Consider the following 25,915-nt stretch of genomic DNA (forward strand, 5'->3'; position numbering starts at 1 on the left):
CTTGAAAGTATAGTTCTTGTAGAAAAATTAGGTATGATATTCTTTCAGGTTATTAAAGTGAAAGAAATTAAATTTAATCAGATCATTCAAAAAAGTTATAATGAAAATTTTCTTAGAAGAAAAAAATTGTATTTATGAAGTTAAAAAAAATTGTGTGATAAGGGAATAAAATAGCCTGTACCATATAGAAGACTACAGCGAAAGCCATGTCAGATGGAAGCTGTTCTTTAACCTCTTCACTATCAGCATATTATATATAAAATGCTTCTGTTTCTCTCCATCGGTCCACAGCATCAAACATGATTCGGAAGTGAAATGTTACTGGTGGTTTAGCTTATTGCATTTGATTCGCTGAAATGGAACAGTTTACGTGTAATTTGAAATGCTCTTAAATGTTGCCAAAATTGTATGAAAAACTTAGTCAGAAAGAATGTCTTGAGTGTTAACCTTATGTATGAGTATTATATACATGTTTATTTTATGACTGTAAAATATGCAATGCTTACAATGGACTTTTAAAGTTTATGTTTTATTTAGTGCAAGCAGCTGAAAATCTTTTATTCAAATTTCACATTAGGCTATAATAAGAATTGATATTACAGTTCTAAAATTTTTCATTTAATTACTATATGGGTATTGTTTAAATATGTAAATCTTTTATTACTAATGTTGCATTATAATTATTTTATTTTTTTATTTTTATTGTGAATATTAGGGCTTTCTGTTTATATTATAAAAAGTAACTTTTAAATAATATATGCTAAAATCCAAATATTTTATTAAAAAGCAGATTTTATAGCAAATTATTTTTGCATGTTAGGCTTAACAGCAAAAAGTGCTCTGGCACATAATATCATAGCAATGCTTCAAGGTCATTTGTTTATAAAGAAACTTCATTCTTACAGCATCAGAAGCAAAGAGGTTAAACAAGGGTGACCACTTATACCTGACCATCAGATTTGTTATCAGTGTGTATGAATTAATCAGTCCTTCACAATATGTTCTGTTCCTGTGTATCCTTAATGATCTAGAAAGCATCTGAACTGAAGATTGTAAAGATGAAAATTAAAGTAAATCATTGTGAACATCAGAATTAAATATATTTTGTAAACACAGCATTTTCTGATTGGATTTTAAAAATATATGGTATGGTATTCCAAGACTTAAATTAATATGGTAGTTATGGTTTTATGGATCTTTTCTAGTGATATTCTTTAAAATGCTATTATTGAAAGTAGAAATTAATAAATAAATTATATCATTTTTCTCTTTCTTCCTTGTAAATATAGTGGTATTAGTTTTTTTTTTTTTTTTTAAATATGTAAATCTAAAAAAAAAAATGTTTCAATATATTTTGTTGTAGTGTCCAATAAGTAGAGTTTATATTTGTGGATCCCAAGCTGTAGTAGGTGAAAAGGATCTCATCTAATAGTACAGTATAATGTCAGCTTATCAAGTTGGATGCATATGTGGGTCAGCAACCATACTTTCTTACATTACTGCACATTTTATTACTTATAGTGTGACTATCATCATCATCCTAACAGTGTGGGATTTATCTCAGAATTGAGCACTATTCAAAAATTTCCAAGACTGAGAGTTGTCAGCAGTTTTAGTTTTTCATCAATTCTCTGCTTCTACAATGCTCACTATAACTGATTATGGATAGTTTTATATCTGGAATTATATTATTTCTGATAGTCTCTTGAGATCATTGATTGTAGATATTCAAAAGTATTGCTTTGAACATGACCATTGACTGTGGATATTTAAAAGCCTCGGAAATGTAGCCACAAGTTAGAGTATGTATCCTTCCTGCATTTGCAATGCAAAACTTTTGGCAGTTATAACATTCAGTCAAATGTGGCAAGTCCTTTGTGACCAGCATTGCAACCATTTTTACTTTATAATACAGAGCTCAAGCATATAAAACTAGATTGTTCATGTAAGCTGTATGATTAATCTGGTTGCATCTGTGTTGTTACTTCTAAGTTGCTTGTCATAAAATGTACTGGACCAAGTCCAAACGATTGCTTCCTGACTTTCAACAGATAAAAATGAAGATGCTCTGATACATTTAAGGGTATAAATGAAAGTTAGTCACACATATTAGACCTAAATAGAATGCACAATACTTATAAATAATGTCAAAAGCACCCCTTAAGAGTGCTTTTGTTCAAGTTCCAACACCCCTTAAGAGTATGTTAATTAAGAGAGTTTCTTAAGAGTATGTAACCCCTTAAGAGTTCAAAAATAATGTCAAAAGCCACATGATATTTTTTGGAGTTAGGTATGTAATATACTAATTAATATGTATTAATATAAAGAATATCACATTACTAGAAATAAATGAAACATGCAAAATACTAAAATTATAAGTATTTTGCATGTTTCATTTATTTCTATTAATAATTTTTAATTACCTATATAATATATTATAAGATGCATCATGCATCGAGGAAGCTGCTATCTTTTCCATTTCTGTAATACTGCTGTAAAGTTACTTTTTAATTAACCAAGAAAGCGTATGTTAAGTTTTAAAATAAATATAAAAAAGAACAACTGGTATGAGTTTTTCAATCATGGAAGCTCGGTGATGTTATACCCGCTATAATCAGCTAGATGCATTTTCCCACATTCTCCTAACAAAAACACACACACAAAAAAAAGATGAGCTGGATATATTCCCCCACATTCTAATAACTAAAAACATAAAGAATAGAAACAAAGACCAAAAAAAAAAAAAAAAAATCCTAACGAAATAATCAAACATGCCAACTTAAAGAGCTGTGAATCCCAGTTTGTTTACACCAATAAATCTATCAAACCCAGAAGCACAAACCAGACACTGATGCTCATACATGAAGGTCAAAAGCCACATGATATTTCCACTCTTAAGGGGTGTTGGAAACCAAAAATCTTCAAAAAATGGTAATTTCGGATTTTTGCATTTTCAAATTCTCTATACTTTTATCTTTCTAAAAATACCATTCTTTAATCTCTATGAAAATTAGAACTATAAAAAAATATAGTTTTAATTTGTCATCAAATGTTTTCATAAACGAGGATTTTTACATAAAAAATTTTTTTCTCCAAACATGATTTTTTTATAGATGATGTACCTTTTCCTCAGGAATTACTGCTCACAGGTATCTAACATTTTTATGGCTTATTTATTAGGTTTCATAATATTTCCTAAATGAGCTTTTTGTGATAAACTAAAAAAAAACAATTCCCCCCCCCATGAGAAAAGTGCTAAATTTTACTATACTTAACAAAATATTCTGTAAATTACTCTAAAATTCAAAATGTTTCAAAAATTCATTTCAGTATAATCAGATAGGTATACTTTAATTACACAAAAAATTTCAAGCCTATATCTACAGCAGATTTTGAGAAAAGGTACATAAAAAATGGCCAATTTAACATTGTCACTATAGGGGTTGCTCATACCCCTTAAACCTCACCAATATAGTCTGTAGAAGTCTATGACATCTGAACTGGAACAACAAATTGAGATATTCAGCTGAATATTAATGAATATTAAACTAAATATTACAAATTTAACAAGTTCAAGCTTCATTTCAGAAGTCAGGAGATCATTATTCTATGCCTGTATAGCCCTAGCTGGCAAATGAGTTTGCTCTTTTGTTTCTGAAAAAACTGATGTGTAAAAGAATCTGTTAGAAGGAATCAGTTTGGATATTGTCTTTTTAAATAGCAAAATGCTGCTGCCTTGGTTTGTTTTCTGCAGTGTTAAAAAGTTGCATGTATTTTATTCTTAAATAAAAAGAGAAAATATATGATGCATTTCATTGCATATGAGGCAAATTTAATCTGTGAAATAATACGTAGAAAGAATTTTTAAGTGTAAATATTTGTTTAATTTAGGTTGCTAATCAAGTCGCAGCTCTTGATATAGGATATAAATCATGCCCAGAAAAATTAGAGAAAAATCGGCCTAAATTCTTATATTTGCTGGGAGCTGATGAAGGACTCATTTCAAAAGAGAATGTTCCTGGAGATTGTTTTGTTGTTTACCAAGGTAAATGCTTATTGAATTTTGTTTTGGTTTGTTTCTAAATAATTATTTTATGTGTTATATTGATATAGCACACTTGTCTACTTGTCAAGATAAACTCATAAAATAAAACTGATGAATGCATAGACTGAAAAACCTCTTGATTAACCCCTTGAGGACCAGCGTGCAGAGAACGACGTACAGCCACAGGACCGAACCCCCTGAAATGGAGCGCCACCGCCGGCCCACACATTTTTAGCAGTTAAGCCTACTTTTACAAAAAAATTCATATAAAATCAACATTTTAATATAATGGCTTCGATTTTTTGGAGTTAGATATGTAATATACTAATTAATATGTATTAATATAAAGAATATCACATTACTAGAAATAAATGAAACATGCAAAATACTAAAATTATAAGTATTTTGCATGTTTCATTTATTTCTATTAATAATTTTTAATTACCTATATAATATATTATAAGATGCATCATGCATCGAGGAAGCTGCTATCTTTTCCATTTCTGTAATACTGCTGTAAAGTTACTTTTTAATTAACCAAGAAAGCGTATGTTAAGTTTTAAAATAAATATAAAAAAGAACAACTGGTATGAGTTTTTCAATCATGGAAGCTCGGTGATGTTATACCCGCTATAATCAGCTAGATGCATTTTCCCACATTCTCCTAACAAAAACACACACACAAAAAAAAGATGAGCTGGATATATTCCCCCACATTCTAATAACTAAAAACATAAAGAATAGAAACAAAGACCAAAAAAAAAAAAAAAATCCTAACGAAATAATCAAACATGCCAACTTAAAGAGCTGTGAATCCCAGTTTGTTTACACCAATAAATCTATCAAACCCAGAAGCACAAACCAGACACTGATGCTCATACATGAAGGTCAAAAGCCACATGACTTATCCCATGTGAAAACCATTACCATTTAACAACATCTACTGGCATTTAAAAATTCAAATAAATCGTTCTATTTTCATGTTATGTATACGCGATTCTGAGCTGTAGAGATTGATTGGAGCTCTTCGTGTATGTGCAACGCTGGGCTGGTAAGAATGCAATCGTTGTGTCGCGTATATGCAACGCTGGTCCTGAATGGGTTAATGAATGTACTGCATGTAAATTGCTAAGTAAATCAGCTGTAAATAATAGCATAATATTTTTTAGTATATTAAGTTAAATACAGTACAAAGTCTGAAATCCAGACGTCCATTATCCGGAATGATCTGAAATCCAGACCTCGAAACTGCCGTTTTTTTCATTTTATGCATGTACATTTGATTCCTCCCTCCACATATAATAAAACATCTGGAGAGTCCCGATTCTTAATTTCACTTCAGCACTAAATAAAATACCTTGTTATTGAAGAAACAATCATTTTAGCATAAATTTGTTCGATCAGTAATTTGGCTCCGTTGCTGCGTATCTGTAAATCCAAAATCACCATCTCAAACCGAAACATTCCACATAGATACATCATTGATCTGCCATCCAACCTGGCGAATCATGATTTATTATACTGTACTTTCATCACCGCATGTTTATCAACACATGACAGCTTGAGTAATAACTCATGCAGTGATGCCTAAACAATTTTTTTATGTTGGTAATTGAATAATAAAGGAGTATGGTAACCTTTTATGTTGACATTACGCTTGGCGATGATTACAGATTTAAGTTAAATGCACTAAAAAATGTTGACAAGGAAAAATTTCTTTTCATATGCTAAAAACAGATTTTGTTGATGATACTCATAGATCCAAAGATTACATTTAGGTCTATTTGAATTATAAACCCAGAACCAGCTTTAGGGCTCGTATGGCCGCACCGGGTCGAAAATTTCGGATCCACAGAAACTGCATTAGGCGGTAAGACAATCAGTGCCGGCCCTCGATAAGGCTTAAGTATATGTGGGAATTTATTTATTCAGAACTCTGATAAGCCTTAGAATGTGCAAGAAACAGACATAAGTATAATAAGTAACAAATACAATTCAGACTTAATTGTCTCAATGCGTGATAGAAGCAAGATAAAATTTAACGGAACAACTTGTCGTTAGTCGCCAAGCTCATGATGTATAGCCAAATATGTATAGTGAATGATAGTAAATTTGATCATGATAGCCATGAATTTTAAAGGTTTTTGGATATCGCAAAACAAAGGTGAAAATATTCCAATTACGGATTTTGTAAAGAAATGTGAAGAAGCGGTAATAAATGAAGAAGATATAAAAGAAGGTTTCATTGTGATGACAGTGCTTCTTAATCATCAATCAATTAATGAATGCCGATTTAGACTGTAGTATGGTTCTAAATACAGAAAATACCGCTACTGATAGTGAAGAAAGTGACAAAGAAGTTACTGAAAATGAAAAAATTTTGATTGACAAGTTGGTCAGAATCCTTGACTCAGCAGTTACAGGACATCAACAATGTAACTGAACAAGAGATTATGTCTGTCTACAGAATTAAAGAGAAAGTATTAGCACAAAAAAATCGAAGCAACTTAAACAACTTACATATAAAGAAATGTTTAATAAGGTAAACAAATAAATATTAGCTTTTTTTTTTTTGTAAATTTGGATACCCTTTAGATCATAAATGCTTTATTATTTCATAATTTCAATTTTATAATTTCTACATGCCATCTTACTAGATTTAAGCTGATGATCTAATATCCGGAAAAATCCCAAATCGGGAATCGCCGGAGTCCCAACAGGTCCGGATTTCGGACTTTGTACTGTATTAGTTTGTCTTACAAGTAGGATCATCAGCATTATGCTAAAGTTGAATTTTAAATTTTAATTTAGCACTAAAAATAATTACACATTCATTTCGCACTTATCTAATTATATTCCATTGGAATTTCTGATATTTATTAAAAGCACACAAGACATAAAAAATTTATTTGACATGTGTATGTATGTGTGTATATTAATTAGCTTTCCCAAGAGACATATTTATTTAGCATAGATGACCTTTGCTGACTGACTGGAGAGTAGGCTGTTGATTTTTAATTAGCAGGAGTGGAGAGCTTTAGATTATGAATAGTTATTGAAAAGATTTTTGATAGCATATTTTATTAACAAATATTTTTAATGCTGTTTACAGGCAGTTAATATAACTCCATATAAAATGGCCTTCAAAAATCTTCTAACATCAATTTACTTGGAAATTATTATATTCATTGAGTGTTAGAGATACTACTATATTATTCTAGATTACTATGATCATTGACGTGTTTAATTGCTTAGGAATGCTCATAATAAAACATCCTATAATGCAAGATCATTAAAAAAATTGCTCACATTATGAAAACGTAATTATCAAAAAAATCTGTTAAGTTTATCAAAAAGATTCAGATATTAAAATATGCAAAGTTTTCAGTTTTAGTCTTTGCAGTATTTCTTGCAGAGAGATCCTGGTACTGTTGTTCTCTTATTTAAGCAAAGTCCACTCGGTTCGGAGCATAAGTTGTGATGATTATGATATTGTAGATGCTTGAGATAATGAACCTTTCTATCATACATGAATGTTCTCAGCATATCATCATTATCCAAATGAAATTAAGTAAACTGAGATAAGGTAGCAGATACTGTCTGGAACTATTTTTGTATAACCCCGAAATCTGCTTTCTTGACCTTGGTCCCCAGAAATCATCAGCATATGCCCTGGGCAAGTGAACAGCTTGTTGCAGGACTCCTGGTGTTTAGTCCCCAAGTTAACTTATTACTCATTTTATCAACCCATACAAGGGATAAAAGGCTGAGTCAACCTTGCCCAGTCGGGGGATTGATCCTCGAATCTATTGTGCAGCTGCGATCTCTTGACATCATTTTATTAAAAAATGGAGTAGCATATATCCGATTTGTAGTAAAGTACATTTTTAGATCCCCCCTTTTCTTATTTCGCTTATTAGCATATTTAATTGCTAAAAAGCTTAATAAAGATGTATTCGGCAATAAAATCTTACATTATTTAAAAACCCATGTTCTTCTGGCAGTTTCTGTGTAAACTTTATAGTGTTATTGTCCATTCTTCTTGAATTATTGAATTTTTACTTTTTCTGTTATTTTTCAATAAATAATTCATGATATTTTCAATAAATAATTAAAAGGCATTAGTTATATGTGGTAATATTGTAAGTAAGAAGTATTTTCCATAGCTTCAAGTAATAATAAAATAACAATTTAACTTCTATTGTTAAGAAGTACATGCAGGTAGAAAAGATTTTATTTTCTATTCAAGACCATTCTGGCTAACTACTGTGTGAACTCGAGCTTGTAGCAATTAATTATGAATTAGACCATTTTTAAATATACCATTTTTGCAATAAATAGTGAAATTAAGTAATGTTACATGCCAAAATATTTTGGAATTGTGAAGCAAATATATGAGTGAACTATTTGTGCAATTAAATGTGGCAAAGCATGTGAAGGAAGAAATACCTTTATGGGGAACTTTATAAGAGACACTGAATTAATATATGTGTTGCACATGAGGAAGTCATAAGGATGGCCAAACCTCCATATTATTTGCTGGGATTCAAATTCAAATAAAATTAACATCACTCAACAAATACTGTAATAGGCCACTGTTGAGTCAAAATTTAATTGCTGTTGCAGTTAAAGTGTATCTCCAATAAATTTAATGGTTGTTGTATTAAAAAGACAATTATGGCTGAGTGCTGTAGTTATTATAGTGGAACAATTAATTCAGATTTTTGACAACAAAGTAGTTACCAATTATTTTCAGTCAATTGATATTTCGGTCTGATTTCTTGAATAAAAATGGTAAATTAAAGATCTTATCCTTTGCTACATGGCAGTATTCGAAGAATTCACTATTTTTGAAGGCACATGGAGATAAGTTAAGTCTTATGTTATATGCAGTGGCAACATTTGCTGAGAGCTGCTTCTGTATTATTTCTATATTTCTTATACATCTGTTTTCTGCAGACTTGGTTTCATATGATAAGTAAAAATAATGTGCCTCCCTTAAGCTTTAATAATACTGTGTGTACTAATGCTCAGCTCTAGTTTTATACCTTTTTAACAACCACTGAAACATTTCAGTATGTTTTTTCGAATTGGTTCAAATTCGTTCTTTTAATGACTTTCTAATGTGACAGAAAATCTCTTAAAGATTTAGTATGTCTTTTAAAAGTTCATTATTTTTATATCTAAAAGAGTCAATGAATGTTTAAAACAGACCATCTATTTGTCTTATGAGTATTTGCAATATGTGTTTAAAATTATTTTATATGACTGTACTAGCATTTTATCTAACCAGGACATCATGGTGATAAAGGAGCTGAAATTGCAGATATTATTTTACCTGGTGCAGCTTATACTGAGAAACAGGCTACATATGTGAATACAGAAGGACGAACACAGCAAACATTACAGGCTATTACCCCTCCAGGCTTAGCTAAAGAAGACTGGAAAATAATTAGAGCACTCTCAGAGGTTTTTTTTCCTTTCCTTAATGTGTTTTAATGCTGTACAACAATATTTAGTAATTCTATGATTGATATTTAATTGATTTAACATAGCAGTGTGATTAAGATTTTTTTAGTATAGCCCCATTTATTAATAAGGTAATTTATATATATGTGATCCTTGGATGTATGATTTTACTTTCTGATTAATATTTTTATGATTTATCCTTTTTAATAAATCAATGTAATTATTTGTTTAATAAGAACTAAGTAAATATTTAATCATTCTTAAATAATATGGTGTAATATTATTTAAACAGGAATTAAAAATTAATTTATTAAAAATTATTCTCTATTAAAATCAATTCAGATCACTTTGCTTACTATAACAATAGGAAGCATACAGTATAATTAGTTATGTTAAGAATGTACTTTGTACAAAACAAACTCATGTCATGAAGTTATCTAAGTGTAGTATCAACTTCCTAAATCTTAATAAAATTAAAAGTATTGGCTAGAAATATTAAATTTCAAAGAAAAAAATATTAAGATTAAAAGAAAAATTATTTAAGATTATTTATTATAAAGTCTCATAGTTCATGGTATTCATTTTATAATATTTACCTTAGAAATTATTCAGGAATTTTTGCATTATTATTTTTCAGGTGGCAGGAAATAGATTGCCTTATGATAATTTAGCTCAAATTAGGCATCGAATGGAACAAGTAGCTCCTCATCTAACTCGATATGGTCATATAGAAGAAGCTAACTTCCTCACTGAAAGTTCTGCACTTTTTACAGTGAGTATCTTTCTTCTTGCTCTTGATCCCTCTCTAATTTATTTCCCTTATTGTAAGGAATTGCAGTACTTGAATGGCAGTAAAAAATAAATACATAACAGGCTCATGTCCTTTTATGTTTAAATTATCAATACCAAACTGGGCTGCTTTTTGCAAAACAGATGTTGCCAAATGCCTGCTGCATTCTTATCCCATTGTTAAATAGCAGGTGGAAGCTTAATCACAAAATAGAAAGAAATTTAGCTTGTGCTTTAAGAGTACTGCATTTTTAAATTTGTCATTGATTAGAAATTGAGCTGAAAACCTTATTGTAGTTTCATGCTGCTGCGTGATTAGAAGAACTTTGATCAGAAAAGATATGGTGTTAAACCATGGTTCATGGTGACTTAGAAGTTCAAAGTATTCAGTTTTATGTATTTTACATTACATTTAGGCATAGAAACTTCAGTGTAACATTCATCTAAGAAGAATTTCTCAGATTTCATCTAAGAATTTAGCTAGATAATCTAAAAATAAGTTTAATATATACATTCATCTAAGAAGAATCTCTCAGATTTCATTTAAGAAGTTAGCTATGAAGACTAAAAATAAGTTTAATATATGCATCAGAATATGCAATGTAAACAGATAAGGATGACTGATTTACTCTGTAGTATAAACAAACAGATAAAAATCATACAAGCAATAGACAAAATTAAGTCAGTTATGGAACTACAATGGCAAGTATTAAATATACATTTGAGTAATGAGGATATTTACCAAGCATATAATTAGGTGCAGTAATGTATGCAAAGTTAAATGTAAAATATAGGTTTATATAAAGACTGTTAGGTTTTCTTAACCCTTTGTGGCTCAGTGTTCCACTACATGGAACACACAAATTGAATCGCTTCTGAAACCTTTAAATTCAACCGTAAAAAGATAAAAATGCCTTTATAATATACTTTGAACTTTTCTTTTTAAACAGTAGATAGCAGCATATCAGAAGGAGACACAGAATTTTCATTTCTTATGTGTTATTAAAATCCACTTTTTTTCAAGTAATTTTCTCTATTGTTTTAATGATATAAAAAACTTTATTTGGAAAAAAAATTAGGCATAATTTTACTGGCTGTACTCCAAATTATTTGTTCTATATTTTTTTTTAATCTTTTATACAAAAACCATACGCAGAATCATTGAATAAAACTGGGTGTTCCATTAGCCGGAACACTGCGCCTTTAGCGATCTCATGCTGTTTTGAATCAGAACATCTGTGTTTAGGAGAGAACATCCATTGTTTACGTTTTTTGTTTACTTTTTTTTTTTTTTTGGTGGAGGGAATGAATTCAAAGAAAGAAGTATTGAGGGGTGAGGTGTGTTTTGTGTTATGAAAGCCTTAATATTGGCATCTCGAAATTTTTGGGAGTAGTTTTTAGGTGGGAATTTTATTAGTAGCTTGACTCATCTTTACTTAGACCTGCACGTATTTTTTGCTGTCGCATTTTAGTCTCATTCCCGTTAATTTTCAATAATTGTGTAAATATTTTTCGTGTATGTATATATTATAGGTTTATTTTTCTTTATTGTTAATATTAATCGTAGTTAATTTTTTTATTATTAATTTTCCATAAATGGTGCGGAGAGGTCTAACTCTTTCCGAAGCGCTCTTCCCGAAAATTTGTAAATATTTTTGTATATAGGACTTGTGTATATAGATATTTATCTCATTTATCCATATATATTCAAGAATATTGTGTATATCCAGTAAACCATGTATACAGCCATAATACAGAGTTTTTTCATTCTTATACAAATGCTTCTACTCATTTTCATGCTTCACTGCAATGCTCGCTTAGTCGCACTTTTAAAAGCTCTGGCAGTGCAGTGTTCCACCTCATGGAACACCCACAGAATTAAAACAGTAAGTGCAATTTTGACAAAATTTTACCCGTATACTCCTTTAAGACTAACTAGACTGAGTAAAACTTTTTTTTGTTGAAATTCCGACATTAACGTATAGTGCGCCGCAAAGGGTTAAAGAAGGAAACATGAAAAGTCAACTGCTTTTCCAACAGAATCAAACCACTGATCTTTGAGTTATTAGTTGAATGTGTTAATCAATTCATTGCAAGAGCACACATAAATGGAATCCTTCTTTCCTAAAATTTTTATGTACAGCACCACCAAACTTAGTTAAAAAAAGAAAAAGGTTTTTTCCCCCTGCATAATAAATGAGAAAGGTCCTTCCTGGCTCACCAAACGTTTGTCAATAAAAGATCAGTGGTAGTCTTTTTCTTTAACCCCTTCGAGCCGGGTAGCGCAAACGCGTGCTTATCGAGGAGGCCGGCAGTGTCTTACGCGAGCATCTGTCCAGGGCCGGGGGCTTTTTTTCTACTAAGCCTAAATCCATGAAATTTCCGAAGTATCAACGCATTGCTTAATATGCTCTATAGAGTATTTAAACGGCTTATGCTTTATAGATATTTTTATACTATATACTTTAATTACCTTATTTCTTGTTTAAATGCATATTTTACACATTTTATTTTCATTACTCACCATTTTATGACTTTTAACATTATACATCTGAAAACTAAATATATTACTTAAAATTCTCTTTTTGTATGAAAAATTTGAAAACAGGGATCTACACACAGTCCTACGTTACATTCCTTGCACTCGTAATAACTCATTTGCCGTTTTGGAGGATTTTTCCGGGAATATGAACAAACGAAGCATCGTCATCTCATTTTCTTATCAGTCTCTTCTGAACAAAGTTTTGGAAAATGTCTTTCAGTTAATCTTTCAGAATCAATATCAGAATATCTGAATTTCAGAATCAATATCTGAAATATTTTGCATCATTTCTGCTATTTCATGCTCTGTTAAACATTTTCGACGCTTTGACATTGCAACGGTAAAAACAGAAAGAATTCATGTCTAACAAGATCTAATTATGTTCTGAAAACTGAACTGCAACAACTGAACAACGCTTTAGCGCAAATAAAACTTCTCTACTTAAATAAACAACTACCACGTGCGAATAAAGTGCGATTTAAAGAGACGTCATAAATCACACCATTCGGAAACATTTATTTCCCCTTTTGTTTATATAATCAAAAACATGTGTATGTGAGTCATGCTTCTCTCATTTCGAATAGAAGGTCTAATGTACATGTATCTGAAACCATATGGACATACAGGGCCATCTTGTGGCAGAAATTATAGTTTTTACAACGTTCCAGGACACTGGCACAAATATGTGACAGTCAGTAGTGAACGGAAAAATGCTCTGGCACGCCTGCGTTTCGGCCGGGAGGTTCGTGTGTTCGTTGCTGGCACGTAGACGTGACAGTCGGCGCGAAGGGGTTAAGGCAATTACCTCAATGTGAGCATGAAATTGCTCGGAAACACAGGTGCTTGTTTTTGAGAAGTTTAACTCTCTCAGCATTATGGCCTGAAAATTCCGTACAGAAGGCTATCTTCTATATTCATTATACCTGAAAATTTCTGCTAGCTTTGGATGTATATTGGAAGAAAAAGAATCAAGGTACAAAAGGAGGTACAGGGTTCGTACGGTCCTTAAGAGTCCTTAAAAGTCCTTAAGTTTTTTGGAATCGATTTTTGGTCCTTAAAAATCCTTAATTTCGGCCAAAATCGTCAGAAGGTCCTTAATTTTTAATCATCTGAAATTTCTGACTGTTTTTACAACTGCCATTTTGAGTGTGAATTAACATTTTGGAGGAATATTTTTGGCAATTCTCTGACAAATATCGTTATCTTTTGAATGGGTGAATGCGTTCATGGGTTATAATTTGTTACTTTTTCTAATATAAAGGGTGGGATAGAGTTTCTGAACAAGTGTGAAACATAAAGCATTCGAAATTATTTCATTTTTTCTAGTGAAGAGCTTTTAAACAACTTTTCGCTTTTGGGGATGTGAATTCTTTTATTAAATTGCTCTAAATTTGGCGACTTATCAACATTGGCAATTTTAAGATCAGTTTCTATTAAAAATTTTTAATTCCGAGATCTGGGAATTTTTCGACGATTTTTTTAAAACATTGTAACATTGATAAGTTTAATTAAAATAATGGTAACATATTGTAATTACATATAAGAAATAACATTAAAATAAAGCATTTTTATTTTTTGCTGTTGTATTATAAAGCTCCATTTTGGCCACATTTATACAATATTTTGAATCTGAAAAATAAGCAAGGTTTAATGGTATAAAGCACAGTTTACGAAACGGGTCTTAACAAAAGCAAAATAGCTATGTAATTAATTAAAAATTTCTTTTTAATTTTTTCCTGGTAAGGGTTTCCTTATGTAATTGTCTCAGAATATGCGTCAGTTTTCTCTATAAAATTAATTTTACACATTTTTTTATCTGATTTTTTTTTTTTTTTTTTTTAAATATTTCTGGCTTTTTACTGTTACTGAATTGGCAGGGGTAATTTTTCTTTAGTATTTTAGACATTGCAACTTGGAAAGCTTACAAAAGATTTGAAGGCAAGATTTTTAGACCCACTATTCTGGAAGATTCCAGAAAAATGTGGCAAAATGAAAAATGTCTCCATAGTATTAATACATAATTTCTTACTTTTTGGAGAATATCTGGAAGAGCAATAAAAACATAATAGTTGAATGTTTTAGTTCTGATACTAGAATCTTTTTCTTAACATTTTTATCTTTCTTTTATTTTCTTTATTTTTCACTAGACACAAGCTTAAAATATCAAAAATGCTTCTAATCTTATCATATGGACAGGCAATTATAGAAAATAATTTTTTTATTAATTGAAGAAATTAAGAAATTGAAAACTGACAATTTAAACGATTCATCTAATATGTATTAATGCATCATACACACTGAATTGTGCTGCTTGGTGCCTTTGTAAATTTTGCTTCCAGTGCCTGTTCTAAATTCTAAAAGTTTTGACATTTCTAGATTTTGTTGCTCGATGTGTGAATAAATTCAAAAAATTCTGCCACACCAGCTCTGTAACTGGACCTTACCATATATATTGCATATTTCTTCTGAATGTTCCTATTACTATAAAATTAGAAGCTTTCTCTATACATTCTAAATGCATTTAGTATTTTTAGAATAACAGAAATCTTTAATTAAATCCAAAAACTGTAAAATGAATAGGAAACATGGAAGAAAAAACTGAATACATTAAGAGAAAAGAAAATTATTCTTCAAAGATGTGTAGAGATATTATTATATAAATTACCCAGTTGTTTACAATTTTAGCTTTTACTATAATTTCCCATTTCTATTTTCTCACCAGAATGCAAATCACTTAAACAGTTTTTAAACTGAGGTTTTTGGAGTGCAAGAGAAGAATGTGTTTCTGACCTCCACTTGCTCCCTGCATTAGTTCCTGCCAGCTCTTATAATTTGCAATTATTCGTCTTTACATTACCGCTGCCGACATTTGAATTTGTTATGACAATAGAGTTACTGAGTCAGCTTAAAATGAAATTGTGTAGTCTTTGAGACTAGTCCATATTTTTAGTTTGCATTTGATTCTTCTTGTTTAATTACATCACCATGAGCTGTAATTGATTTTTTTAGCATAACATGTTTTATGTTTTTTTTAAATAAGAAGCTTATTTAAGTCTTTGTAGTTACTTTCAGATATAGCGATAATTTGCTTCACATCTGTCCGGAGGGTTTTGGACTATTTAACTTTTATTAGATCAAGTAAACCCTCATAGGTATATTGTGGAGAGGTTGACAAGTTAGGAGATAAAGCACGCAGAAACTAGCGAGAGGATTGGTTTGCATATTGAGACAAATATCTAATTTTTAGGAAAGATGCTTAAAGAAAAGGAAATCAATATAAAGTAGCCAAAATGTTTGGGAGGCTTCAAATTAAAATTATGGATAAATATTTTGTGGAGTGTTGTTCTTACAAAACAAATGTTTTACTGCTTTTAATGTGTAATTATCCTAATATTGTTGAAGAATCAATGTCATGAATTACATGTATTTTAAATTGTGAAATTGTATTAGATTTTGATAGGGCTTTTTTAACAAATATTGTTAAATATTGTTAAAAAATAAAATTTAATAGTGGCCATGTGATTCCATAATGACTAAGGTTATCTAATACCCAATTTAATTACTTATAACTAACTGATTACCTTTAAAGATTATCTCTGCATTTTAAAGCAAGTTATTGTCTTTCATTAACCCTTATCATGGTCACAAGATAAAACACAAAAATGTAAAAATTCATGTAAAACCTATTCTTCGCATCTAGTGAGACTTAAAATAATGCAAAAGAACTTGTCACCTCTGGTGCTTTCGTGGATTATTAGGACCTTAAACTATATTAACTATATTAACTGAGTTACAATCCCTGGAACTCTCCAAGAAGCTACGACATTAACTGCGTCAGACAGACCTCAGCTTACTTTCAAAATTTCGAACCGTGCTTACATCAGGCCTTAAGGTTTGTTCTGATCATCAGGTCTCTCCTAGGCAAGCAGGAGCGGTGACAACAGCCAGTCTTTTGTTTTGAATCATGCTGATTGTGATTTTACTTCTCACTTTAACCTATGCCACTTGGCATAAAATCTACTTACTATTTACTAAACTCATAGAGTGAGCAAGTATGTGACAAAATGAGACATTAAAAAAAATCAAAGCAAACTGTTAGTAAAACCTAAATAAAATGTCACTTATCTTCTTTTAAATATGTCCAGTTAGTATTGGTGTAAAATATTTAATGATAAATTTCATAAACTTATTCTCAAACTTACTAATAATTATACTATTTAATACTAATGCATCCTACTTATGGATCTATTTTATTTTTAGGATGGTATTACAAAAGTGAAGTTCAGCATAGATAATATTTTAATTGAATTTATTCAGTTCCCATTTGCTTATAGGTCCTTAATTTTTTCATGAATTGTCCTTAAAAGTACTTAATTTCCGTGTGCAGAAATGTGTACAAACTCTGGAGGTAGTATTTTTTTAAATTAAAATCAAGAAAATATCACTTATTCATGAAATTTTGAGGTACTTTGAAATTTCAGTGCTAAACCTGTAATGCTCGGAGGGTTAATAAATAATTTTTAAGAACAGAAAAAGATAAATAGACAGGAGAATGTGGCAAAATTTAAAATATCACTATATTTTTGTTACATGAATATTCGCTAATTAGGAAAGCATATTATCTGATGATTATGTGTGTTCAAGGAACCCCCTACAGAGGTCAAGGCCCCTGGCAACTGCCAAATCCACCAGCCACCTATGTATTCATCATTGTTTAAAGAGTTACTAAAATGTACTAGAAAGGTGGCTCATCCCATAATTGATTAAAAACTTTTTTCTAACAAGACTGATTGTATAATCCATCTCATTGTAATAGATATTATTATAGAAAACATCTTAAGTAGTATATACTTAAAAAAATTTGAGAGAGAAATTTGCAAGAATATTTCAATCAAAATGTGCCACTACAGTATTACATAGGAGGTTACAAAAGAGGTAACCTGTTAATATGGTGGCCATTACTGTCTTCACACCTAAATCAATGTGGTATTTTTCTGTGGGGGTTTGTCAAGACCTTTGCTTTTCACTAATCCACAGAACTTTCACAACTTGTTGTTGATCGTGATATATTAGCATGGATGTGGGAGGAAATGGGTTATTGCATAGTTACTTACTGTATAATAAAATGATAATTTAAACAAAAACTTGGGAATTTAGGGGAAAAAAAAAAAAACTTGGGAATTTTGCCTTTGTTTTAGTATAACGAATTTTGGTGTTTGTTGCATTATTTATTTATTATGAGTTTTTAATTATGTCATAGAATTATGAGTAACCCTCTATATGTAGATAACAGTTTATATTTTTGAAATCCCTATCATAATTACAGTTGTCTCTTGCAGAAGCCTTCCATTTTAGATATTTTGTAATAGTTATATGTATGTTACCAGTCAAGTGAAAAATTTGTCACTGTATAGAATTAGCATTGCATGCAATATTTGAGTTTCACAAAATAGCAATTTTGCAATATAAATAAATATAGGTCTAAATAGATGAGTGATTCATCTTGCAAACAGAAAGAATAAATATCAGTGAACATTGTACTGTAAATGCATTTTTATCTTTTGTATCTGCTTTTCTTAATAATACTTTCCCTCTTTAGGGTACTTTATTGTCAGAATATGCTATTTATAAAATATGCATTATCAATTTTTTCTGTTACTGAAAGGGCTTCCAATCAACAGCAGGCAATTAATAATTACATTTTTATAGGTGTCAAAAGTCACATGTGGGGTTTTTGACAGCAAAGCAATTTGCACCCTTAACTTTTGCAAAGTTCAAAAGATAGATGTATTTATACAAAAAATTGTGAAATTATTTAAAAATATTATCTTAATATTTTTTTCCCTCTGTAGGATCAGCCTTTAAGTTTGCAGTCGACAGCATTAGATACTGAATTGAAAGATTTGAAAGATTTCTATATGACAGATTCCATCAGCCGAGCCTCTTCTACAATGGCGAAATGTGTACAGGCAGCAGAGAAGCTTATTGCTCCTTAAGTTTTATCTGTAAATTCTATTACTGTGTGGGCAATTATCTTGTCCCTGAATAATGAGAAATGAATTTAGTAAACAATTTTCTTCATGTAAATGGCAGTATTGTATTATAAAGATTTTTGTAGAATAAAATATTAAATTATTTACTTCTTTTTTAATACAATTACTAGATAGATCTTAGTTTTGTATGCTAATATTCCAAATGTTACAAGTTTTACTTCATTCTGTTATTTTTATGATGGTCATGCTGTAAGTCAACAATTTTGAAAGTAGAGGTTTGTATTAAATTTATTGGAGAGTGCAAAAGCATGTAATTTTTTTTAATTAGTGTAGGTAATTAGATTTTCTTTAAGAAATTCCATACAATTTTTCTGATGCTTGCATATTCAAAACATCTGATGTTTCAGTAATCTTTAATTCAAATATTAATTACATGTATGTAATTTTAAAAAAGGTATTTATTCATTTTTTGAGAAGCACCATAAACTTCGTTATAATTTTTTTTTGCAATTTTCTGTGAATGCTACAGGTTTACATAAATGATAGGTTCGCTAAAATAGAGCGAAAGTCTCATGAAATATTTCTTCTGATCAAAAGAGATCTTGCTTGAAAAAAAGGGGGAGAAACTTGTTTTTTAATACCTTGAAGCACTTTTTAAACTATATAATTAAAATATACTTTATTTAATCATTAAAAATTTGTTTTATCAAATTATCACTATAAATATGCATAATGTTAGTGGAAAAAATATAAAGTATCATAATTGGAGTAAATATTGCATACTAACCGGATAAAAATTTAAAAACATTCTACTGTTTAAAATAACCTAAAATTAATAAATTCAAAATATTCTCTAAAACCTTAAAAGTAGTTTAGTGTTCTAGTTGGTAAGTGATTTGAAAATAAGTTTTTACTTTTTAAAGTGTAATTTAAATCTATTGAACCTGATATGTAATCTGTGGATTGGATTGTGCATCATCACAACATTGGATGAAAAATTTTAGCAAAACAGCTTCAATCTTGGGAAATTTTTCATCTTAAACACACAATTTCTTTGAAGGGGACTATTCACAAACTTTTGCTCTTTCTTCAACATTTTTTTCTATTGTAAACAAACGTTTTAAGTATTGTCACAGGCATACTCAACTTTCGTCAAATCAGTATTCTCATAAAATTCTTTTAAAATTTGAATTTTATCTTTTAAAGGGAGTGCCTTTCACTTTCGAGACAGTTAATTCTGCTCCACCTAGTTTACTTAACACAGAGTCCTGTTCAGAAAAAAAAAAAAAAAAAAAAAAAAAAAGTCTCTATTTTTACTTCGACGTATCCCCTCTATTCATGAACTGGTTTTCAATTCTTATATCAGATTGTGATGCCTCATACCTTTGTTTTCTTCTCCTCTCTTCGTATATGGGAAATATACTTGAACAGCGGGACTGGGAAATGTAAAACCAGCGCAGTAAAGTCGAGCAAAAGTGACGTAAGTTGTGGGACATATAAAAGAAATATTTTATTATTAAAATAAATAGGATTGAATTAGGATCAAGCTTAAATGATGTATAAATAGTATGCCATGATACATGTATATTGGTAACAAGGGTTGCCATTGGACATTTTGTCGCCCATGCAAACTCTGCGACTCCAAGATTCTGCCGCCCAGTTCCTTACTAAAGACTAAAAATTTTGCATCCAGATGCACTGACTGCACATGTTCTGGCTTCAGCCCTGTAGTCACTATCTCTCTTCTTTCCCATGGTGTAAAACACTAAAAATGTATTTAGGTTTAAATGGAGGTGGTTTTGTGTGGTGCCTAATGTATGTATTCAAAGTTATTCTCTCACATGGTTGAAAAGATATAGGTATCTGTTTATTAAACAATAAGATTTATAACATCTTTATCAAATTATCTTATTTATATCATTTAATTAGTCTCTAAGATGCTTTAACTTTTTTTATATACATCTCTAAATTCTGTTTTTCTTTAGAAGTATGCTGCCTGAATAGAAATTGCCACATCCTAAACATGTGAATGTAATGCCATGAAAATTTCAGAATATATACACATGAACAAATGATTAAAATTTCTCGCCATTTACACAAACCCTTCGAATGATATAAGAAATCAGTCAGCATGTCATTCATGATATAATGGCTGCAAGAAGCATGTGATTTTGCTGTCTACATCTGGATAGCGATCAAGAAGCATTAATGTCTTTAAAATTCCAATATATACATTTTCATCAAACAAAAATATTAACAAAATGATCCCCCCTCCCTTTCCAATGGTGGGCATTTGCCTACAGCAGGATTGGCCACTACTAAGGCCAGAAGTCTTCCACATTCTATTGTGGAGGCACCTAATATGCGGCCACTGTTACCTCCTACGAAATGACAGACAATTTTACATCCATACCTTCTCTGGGATTCGAACCCGGGAGCTTTGGTATCACAATCAGGCTCCCCTAACCACTATACCATCTGGTCGGCAATAAAAGGTTTCATAGTAAGTGTTCGTACCACCGGTTAGTTCATGTGCCATAGTGTAAAAGAAACGCCTCAGTATGTATACTACAGCCATCGGTCACATTTAGAGATAGTGAAGGAAATATACAATGTCTGAGTGAGCTCGAAGATGAACATCAAAGAATAAAGATCATCACATTTCTATAACACATCTACAGTTCACGATACAAGACATTTTGGATATTCTATCGACATGGATAGTGTCCCATTGATTGAGTGTGGCAGGTTGCTCAGCCGTTCATTGCGGTCAGCCCTTAGCAGTGATCCATCATCAACATCGCTTAGAATAGCATCATGATAGAGCTGTGTGAGACGCAAAATGAAACAATGTAGTGTTCAGTAACAAATCCATTTCTATCTCGATAATGATGATCACTGTATAAGAGTCTGGAAGTCATGTGGCTAAGGCATATTTTTCTTCCTTTTTAGAATGGCAAGAGAACTTTGACAATATGCGAAAGGAGTGAGGCCTGACATATTCCAAACACTCAACCAATGTCCTTTTCCTTTCAGTTTTGAGAAGTATTGTAGCAGTTATTGCCAGCTTTATCAGCGACACAAAACACTGATTTCTGTTTCCACAAATCGAATGGTGCTGCAATTATAATCAGTTATCCCTTGTATTTGTATTATTAATTCAGTAAATATGGCTTTGATAATATATGTGTGACTTTGATATTGCTTGTTTTTCATAATTTTGCGTTTTGCATGGCCTATAGTGTTTTTTAGTTTCTTTTAGAAATTCTTTTCTTCCTCATTTTCTTGAAAACATATTTATGTACATGAGTCGTATTGAATCACAACTGTCTAGATCAGTGGCTCTCAACATTTTGACTAACACATACCATCTAAACAAAAACTGAAAACCTTTAATACCACTGCAAAGTACTACTACCACCACCATTCTTGAACAAAGCTCAGATCGCATGCATTTACGAGTGTTAGAGAAACAACTCAATCAAGATGTTGGAGTTTTATTTGTTGAATTTAATAGTAAAAAAATGCTTTGCTTCTTTGCGTACCACCTATTTTCCACTTGTGTACCACCGGTTGAGAATCCCTGGTCTAGATGCAATCGTAAGGTGAAAAAAAAATTTCAGGCACACTTTTCTAGGTGATTATTGATGTTCATTAAGTGGGTGTCAGTTGGGTTCAGCAATGTATTGCCCAAAATGGAGGTGCCACTTCTTATTGATGACCCTACATTAGGCCATTAAAAGTCCTGTGTCTGTACCAAGGAATTACATCATTCGTTCTTCACTTGTTTGTCCATATATATGTGCAGTCAGGGCTTAATTTATAAAATTAGAAGTGCTTGAGCCCTGTGGAAGACTGTTACGAGGGAAGGAATAATAAATAAAATAATTAAGTAATTAAATTAAAATTAAAAGAAATGTAAAGAGATAGATAGAAACTTAATACAGCATTAGATTAATTATAAATAGTTAAATAAAAAAATTATCGGACCTCGTCTTATTTTGGGCTCAAACTGAAATTAAAATTCCACTCAAAAGGCAAGAAGTATTTCAGCCGATCTCCATTTGAATTCAAGCCCCGTTTATACATAAAATGTACTATTCAAGGGATGATAGATACAAAAACCATTCTTTTTTTTTTTTTTTTTTTTTTTTTTTTTCAGTACACTAATGAAAAATGATACAACGATTAAAGCGTCACAAAGGAGAATAGTCAGAATTCTAAAAAGAGTATCAGGGTACAGAAGGAAATTTAACGGAATAGTGTAGTTTTAACAATAAAGAGGGAAGAGTCCAAGACTTTCTGATCGCGTCCTGTCCGTATAATTGCAGCTGTCAAGCAAAAATTATCTCTGAATACGATCCGATAACAACGAGAATAAACGTTAAGACTCCTCTATACAAGTGACAGTACCCCCACGTTTGATCATATTGCTCAAAAAGTTGTACAGGAGCTTTGCAATAGGAAGTTACTAGCATGACATGTGAACGACCTTGTAGCCTTTTCAGGAACGAAAAATTAACCTACTCTCCTAAATTCATTGCACTTCCTGGAAAATAAGCCTGCATTCAGAAGTTAGAACCGATATTTATAAAAAATTTAAAAAATGAAATCTGTTGGAATTGTGGTTAATTTACACAAAAGAAATGCCGGAGCCTTTTCCTTTATAGTTCCAGGTCGCTCCGGCTAAAATTATGGATTTCTGTCAAAAACTGAGAATTATTGGAGCCGGTCATCGCTTGGCTCCGGCGCAATTTAAGCTCTGTGTGTTACTTTGAGCATTCCTTCATGGCGGGGCATTTTCTGTATTACAGTGCGTTTTGTACGCTTATGCGACATCATACAAATATTTTTAGATTTATACCATAAATTAAAGATTACTCAGTGAATAAAATGATGGTAGAAAATTATAATTCAATATCAAGTCCCTAAATGAATCACCTTTACTGAAAAGTCACCCTTTTATCATATATATAAGTTTCTTTTATTTGCTGATTTAAGCTGCAAATTCAATAGATTTTATGATTTCTCATGGAATGAAGAAAGCGTTTTGAAAATGTCACACGTTTGGAGAAAAGGAATATACATTTTAGTTGCAATTTTGTAAAATTTATTATCTTTTGGCATGTTTCATAGTTCTTGCGTTGGAAAATTCTTACATTGAGGGATTACTCAATTTTTTGCTAAATTCAGCTGTTTTAGTCCTTTGAACCAATTTTTTCTTTTTTCTTTTTTCTTTTTATGAATTCGTAAAGAATGATTAAATCTGTTTTGTGTGCAAAGCATTTCGAAAAATACTGAATCAAAAGAAGATAAATTTTCTAAATTTGCGTCAATCGTTTTTTCTTTTCCCCATTTATGTAAATTTCACGCTTTTTTTTTTTTTTTTTTTTTTACTCCTTCTGTAATGTAAAGCACTTAGCATTACCTTTTAATTTTCGACTTCTGTTTGGTGTATTGAATTATCTTTATTTTTGAAAATAAATCTGAAAATGTGAGTAATGCCTTGAAATTAGGCAAATAATGCAAATTTCAGAAATATGAAATTTATCTTAGAGTTAAAATAATTTTACAGAATAAACAGACTGCAAAGTGTTTTAAAAAAAGTTACTTTTAATTTTTTTCCAAAGCTATTTCTCCTCAAATCATTTTTGATTGGCGTGATTCAAAGACGTTAAAAATAATTGCTTATAATACACTGAACTTAGCAGATAGAAATGAAGCTATTTTTATAAGCTGTAGTATATTGAACTTATCCGAAATACTAAATAAATGAAGTGTCATGAATGTAACGACCAGAAATTAAGAATGACATTTTACTGCTGGCAAAGTCTTCCTCCTTAAACTTTTAATGAATGTACTGAGGTGAATGAGTTTGGATGTGTTAAGTATCTGATGTCAAGAAATTCATCTTCGCTTTAAGGAAAAACTATGAGCTTATTTTACTGCATTGCTAGTTAAGTCGTGAAAGATAGTAAATGGTGCCTGCCAGATATTGAAATGATAATTTATCAAATTGTGTCCATAAATTGATGACTTTATAAGTACATATTTGGATAATAGTTATTAATTAATCTTGAAAGTTTTGTTTAGCATCTAAGTAGTATTATAAAACTCATTATCTCAATTGAGCGAAAGTTAATAACCCTGATAACATACAACTACTGTTTTATTAAAAATGTTTGTTCTGATTGTCATTAAAACCATTTCCTAAATCTAATATTATCAGTTTTTATCATAATTTTCCAAATAAAGAGTACGAATACTTCAGTTGAGAAAATTGGCTTCCTTGGCGAGAGAGTCAGCTTGCTCATTCCCCTCAATCTTCACATAGGGTAGATACAATAACAGTTTTTAAAAATAACTGTTTTTAAAAATTCTGAATAAATAGGCCAGATGAAAAGGCAAACCTGAATCACAATTGCAACATCAAGAAATGGAAATTGTTACAAATGAAGAAAGCGATCTGCTATATTGAAATAGCATTTCAGCTTAACACAAGACAAATATGTAAGTTATGAAATTACTCATTATGCAAATCCTTCATATCATCTAGTACTTAATACTCAAATAAATTCAATTGCAGGTTAAAATCACAGAGTACTTAAAATTCAACTTCAATCTACAGACTTATTCAAGGCTTCTAACAGCGACAATATTTAATAGAAGTAAAACGAATACCAGAATAACCCTCGAAAATCGGTTCTAGAGTTCAAAAACCATTTTCTAGGAGATTTCAAAATCTCAACTACTGGCAAGTAATTACAAAATGTCGCGAAGACCCAATAGACATTTCGTGATGTATCTCCCGTTCTGAGTTTTTTTTTTTTTTTTTTTCGCAATTAAAACTTCTGTTTAAACAGATTACCAATGCTACAAAATAACAAAGTAATTTAAGTATAAAAATACAATAAATAAATAATACAATAGATACGTTGTATTACAATAACCCACCAGTGAGTAAGACTGCTGAACACTGATAATTAGTATTGAATTCAAATCTTGATGAATGGTCTTGCTGTATGGGCTTAGTTTATGAGGCAGATAACTCACATGTTTTTTTCCGTATTCAATTAA

General features: G+C 30.7%; 1 protein-coding gene across 2 annotated transcripts in view; it reads left to right on the forward strand.

The window, feature by feature from the left end:
- ND-75 (NADH dehydrogenase (ubiquinone) 75 kDa subunit) overlaps nt 1-18,984 on the forward strand; it is an 82,387-nt gene extending 63,403 nt beyond the window's left edge. For both annotated transcript variants that reach the window (XM_085817431.1, XM_085817430.1), the window contains exons 16-19: nt 3,892-4,045; nt 9,339-9,514; nt 10,152-10,286; nt 18,698-18,984. In XM_085817431.1, coding sequence (XP_085673557.1) covers nt 3,892-4,045; nt 9,339-9,514; nt 10,152-10,286; nt 18,698-18,841 — 609 coding nt within the window. In that variant the 3' untranslated portion in view covers nt 18,842-18,984. The remainder of the gene's footprint in view (nt 1-3,891; nt 4,046-9,338; nt 9,515-10,151; nt 10,287-18,697) is intronic.
- Nucleotides 18,985-25,915: the final 6,931 nt, after the last annotated feature.

This window comes from Stegodyphus dumicola, chromosome 5 (assembly GCF_044657685.1).
Source record: "Stegodyphus dumicola isolate Sdum_Otavi_A_Nest chromosome 5, ASM4465768v1".
In the NCBI taxonomy this organism is placed as follows: Eukaryota; Metazoa; Arthropoda; class Arachnida; order Araneae; family Eresidae; genus Stegodyphus; species Stegodyphus dumicola.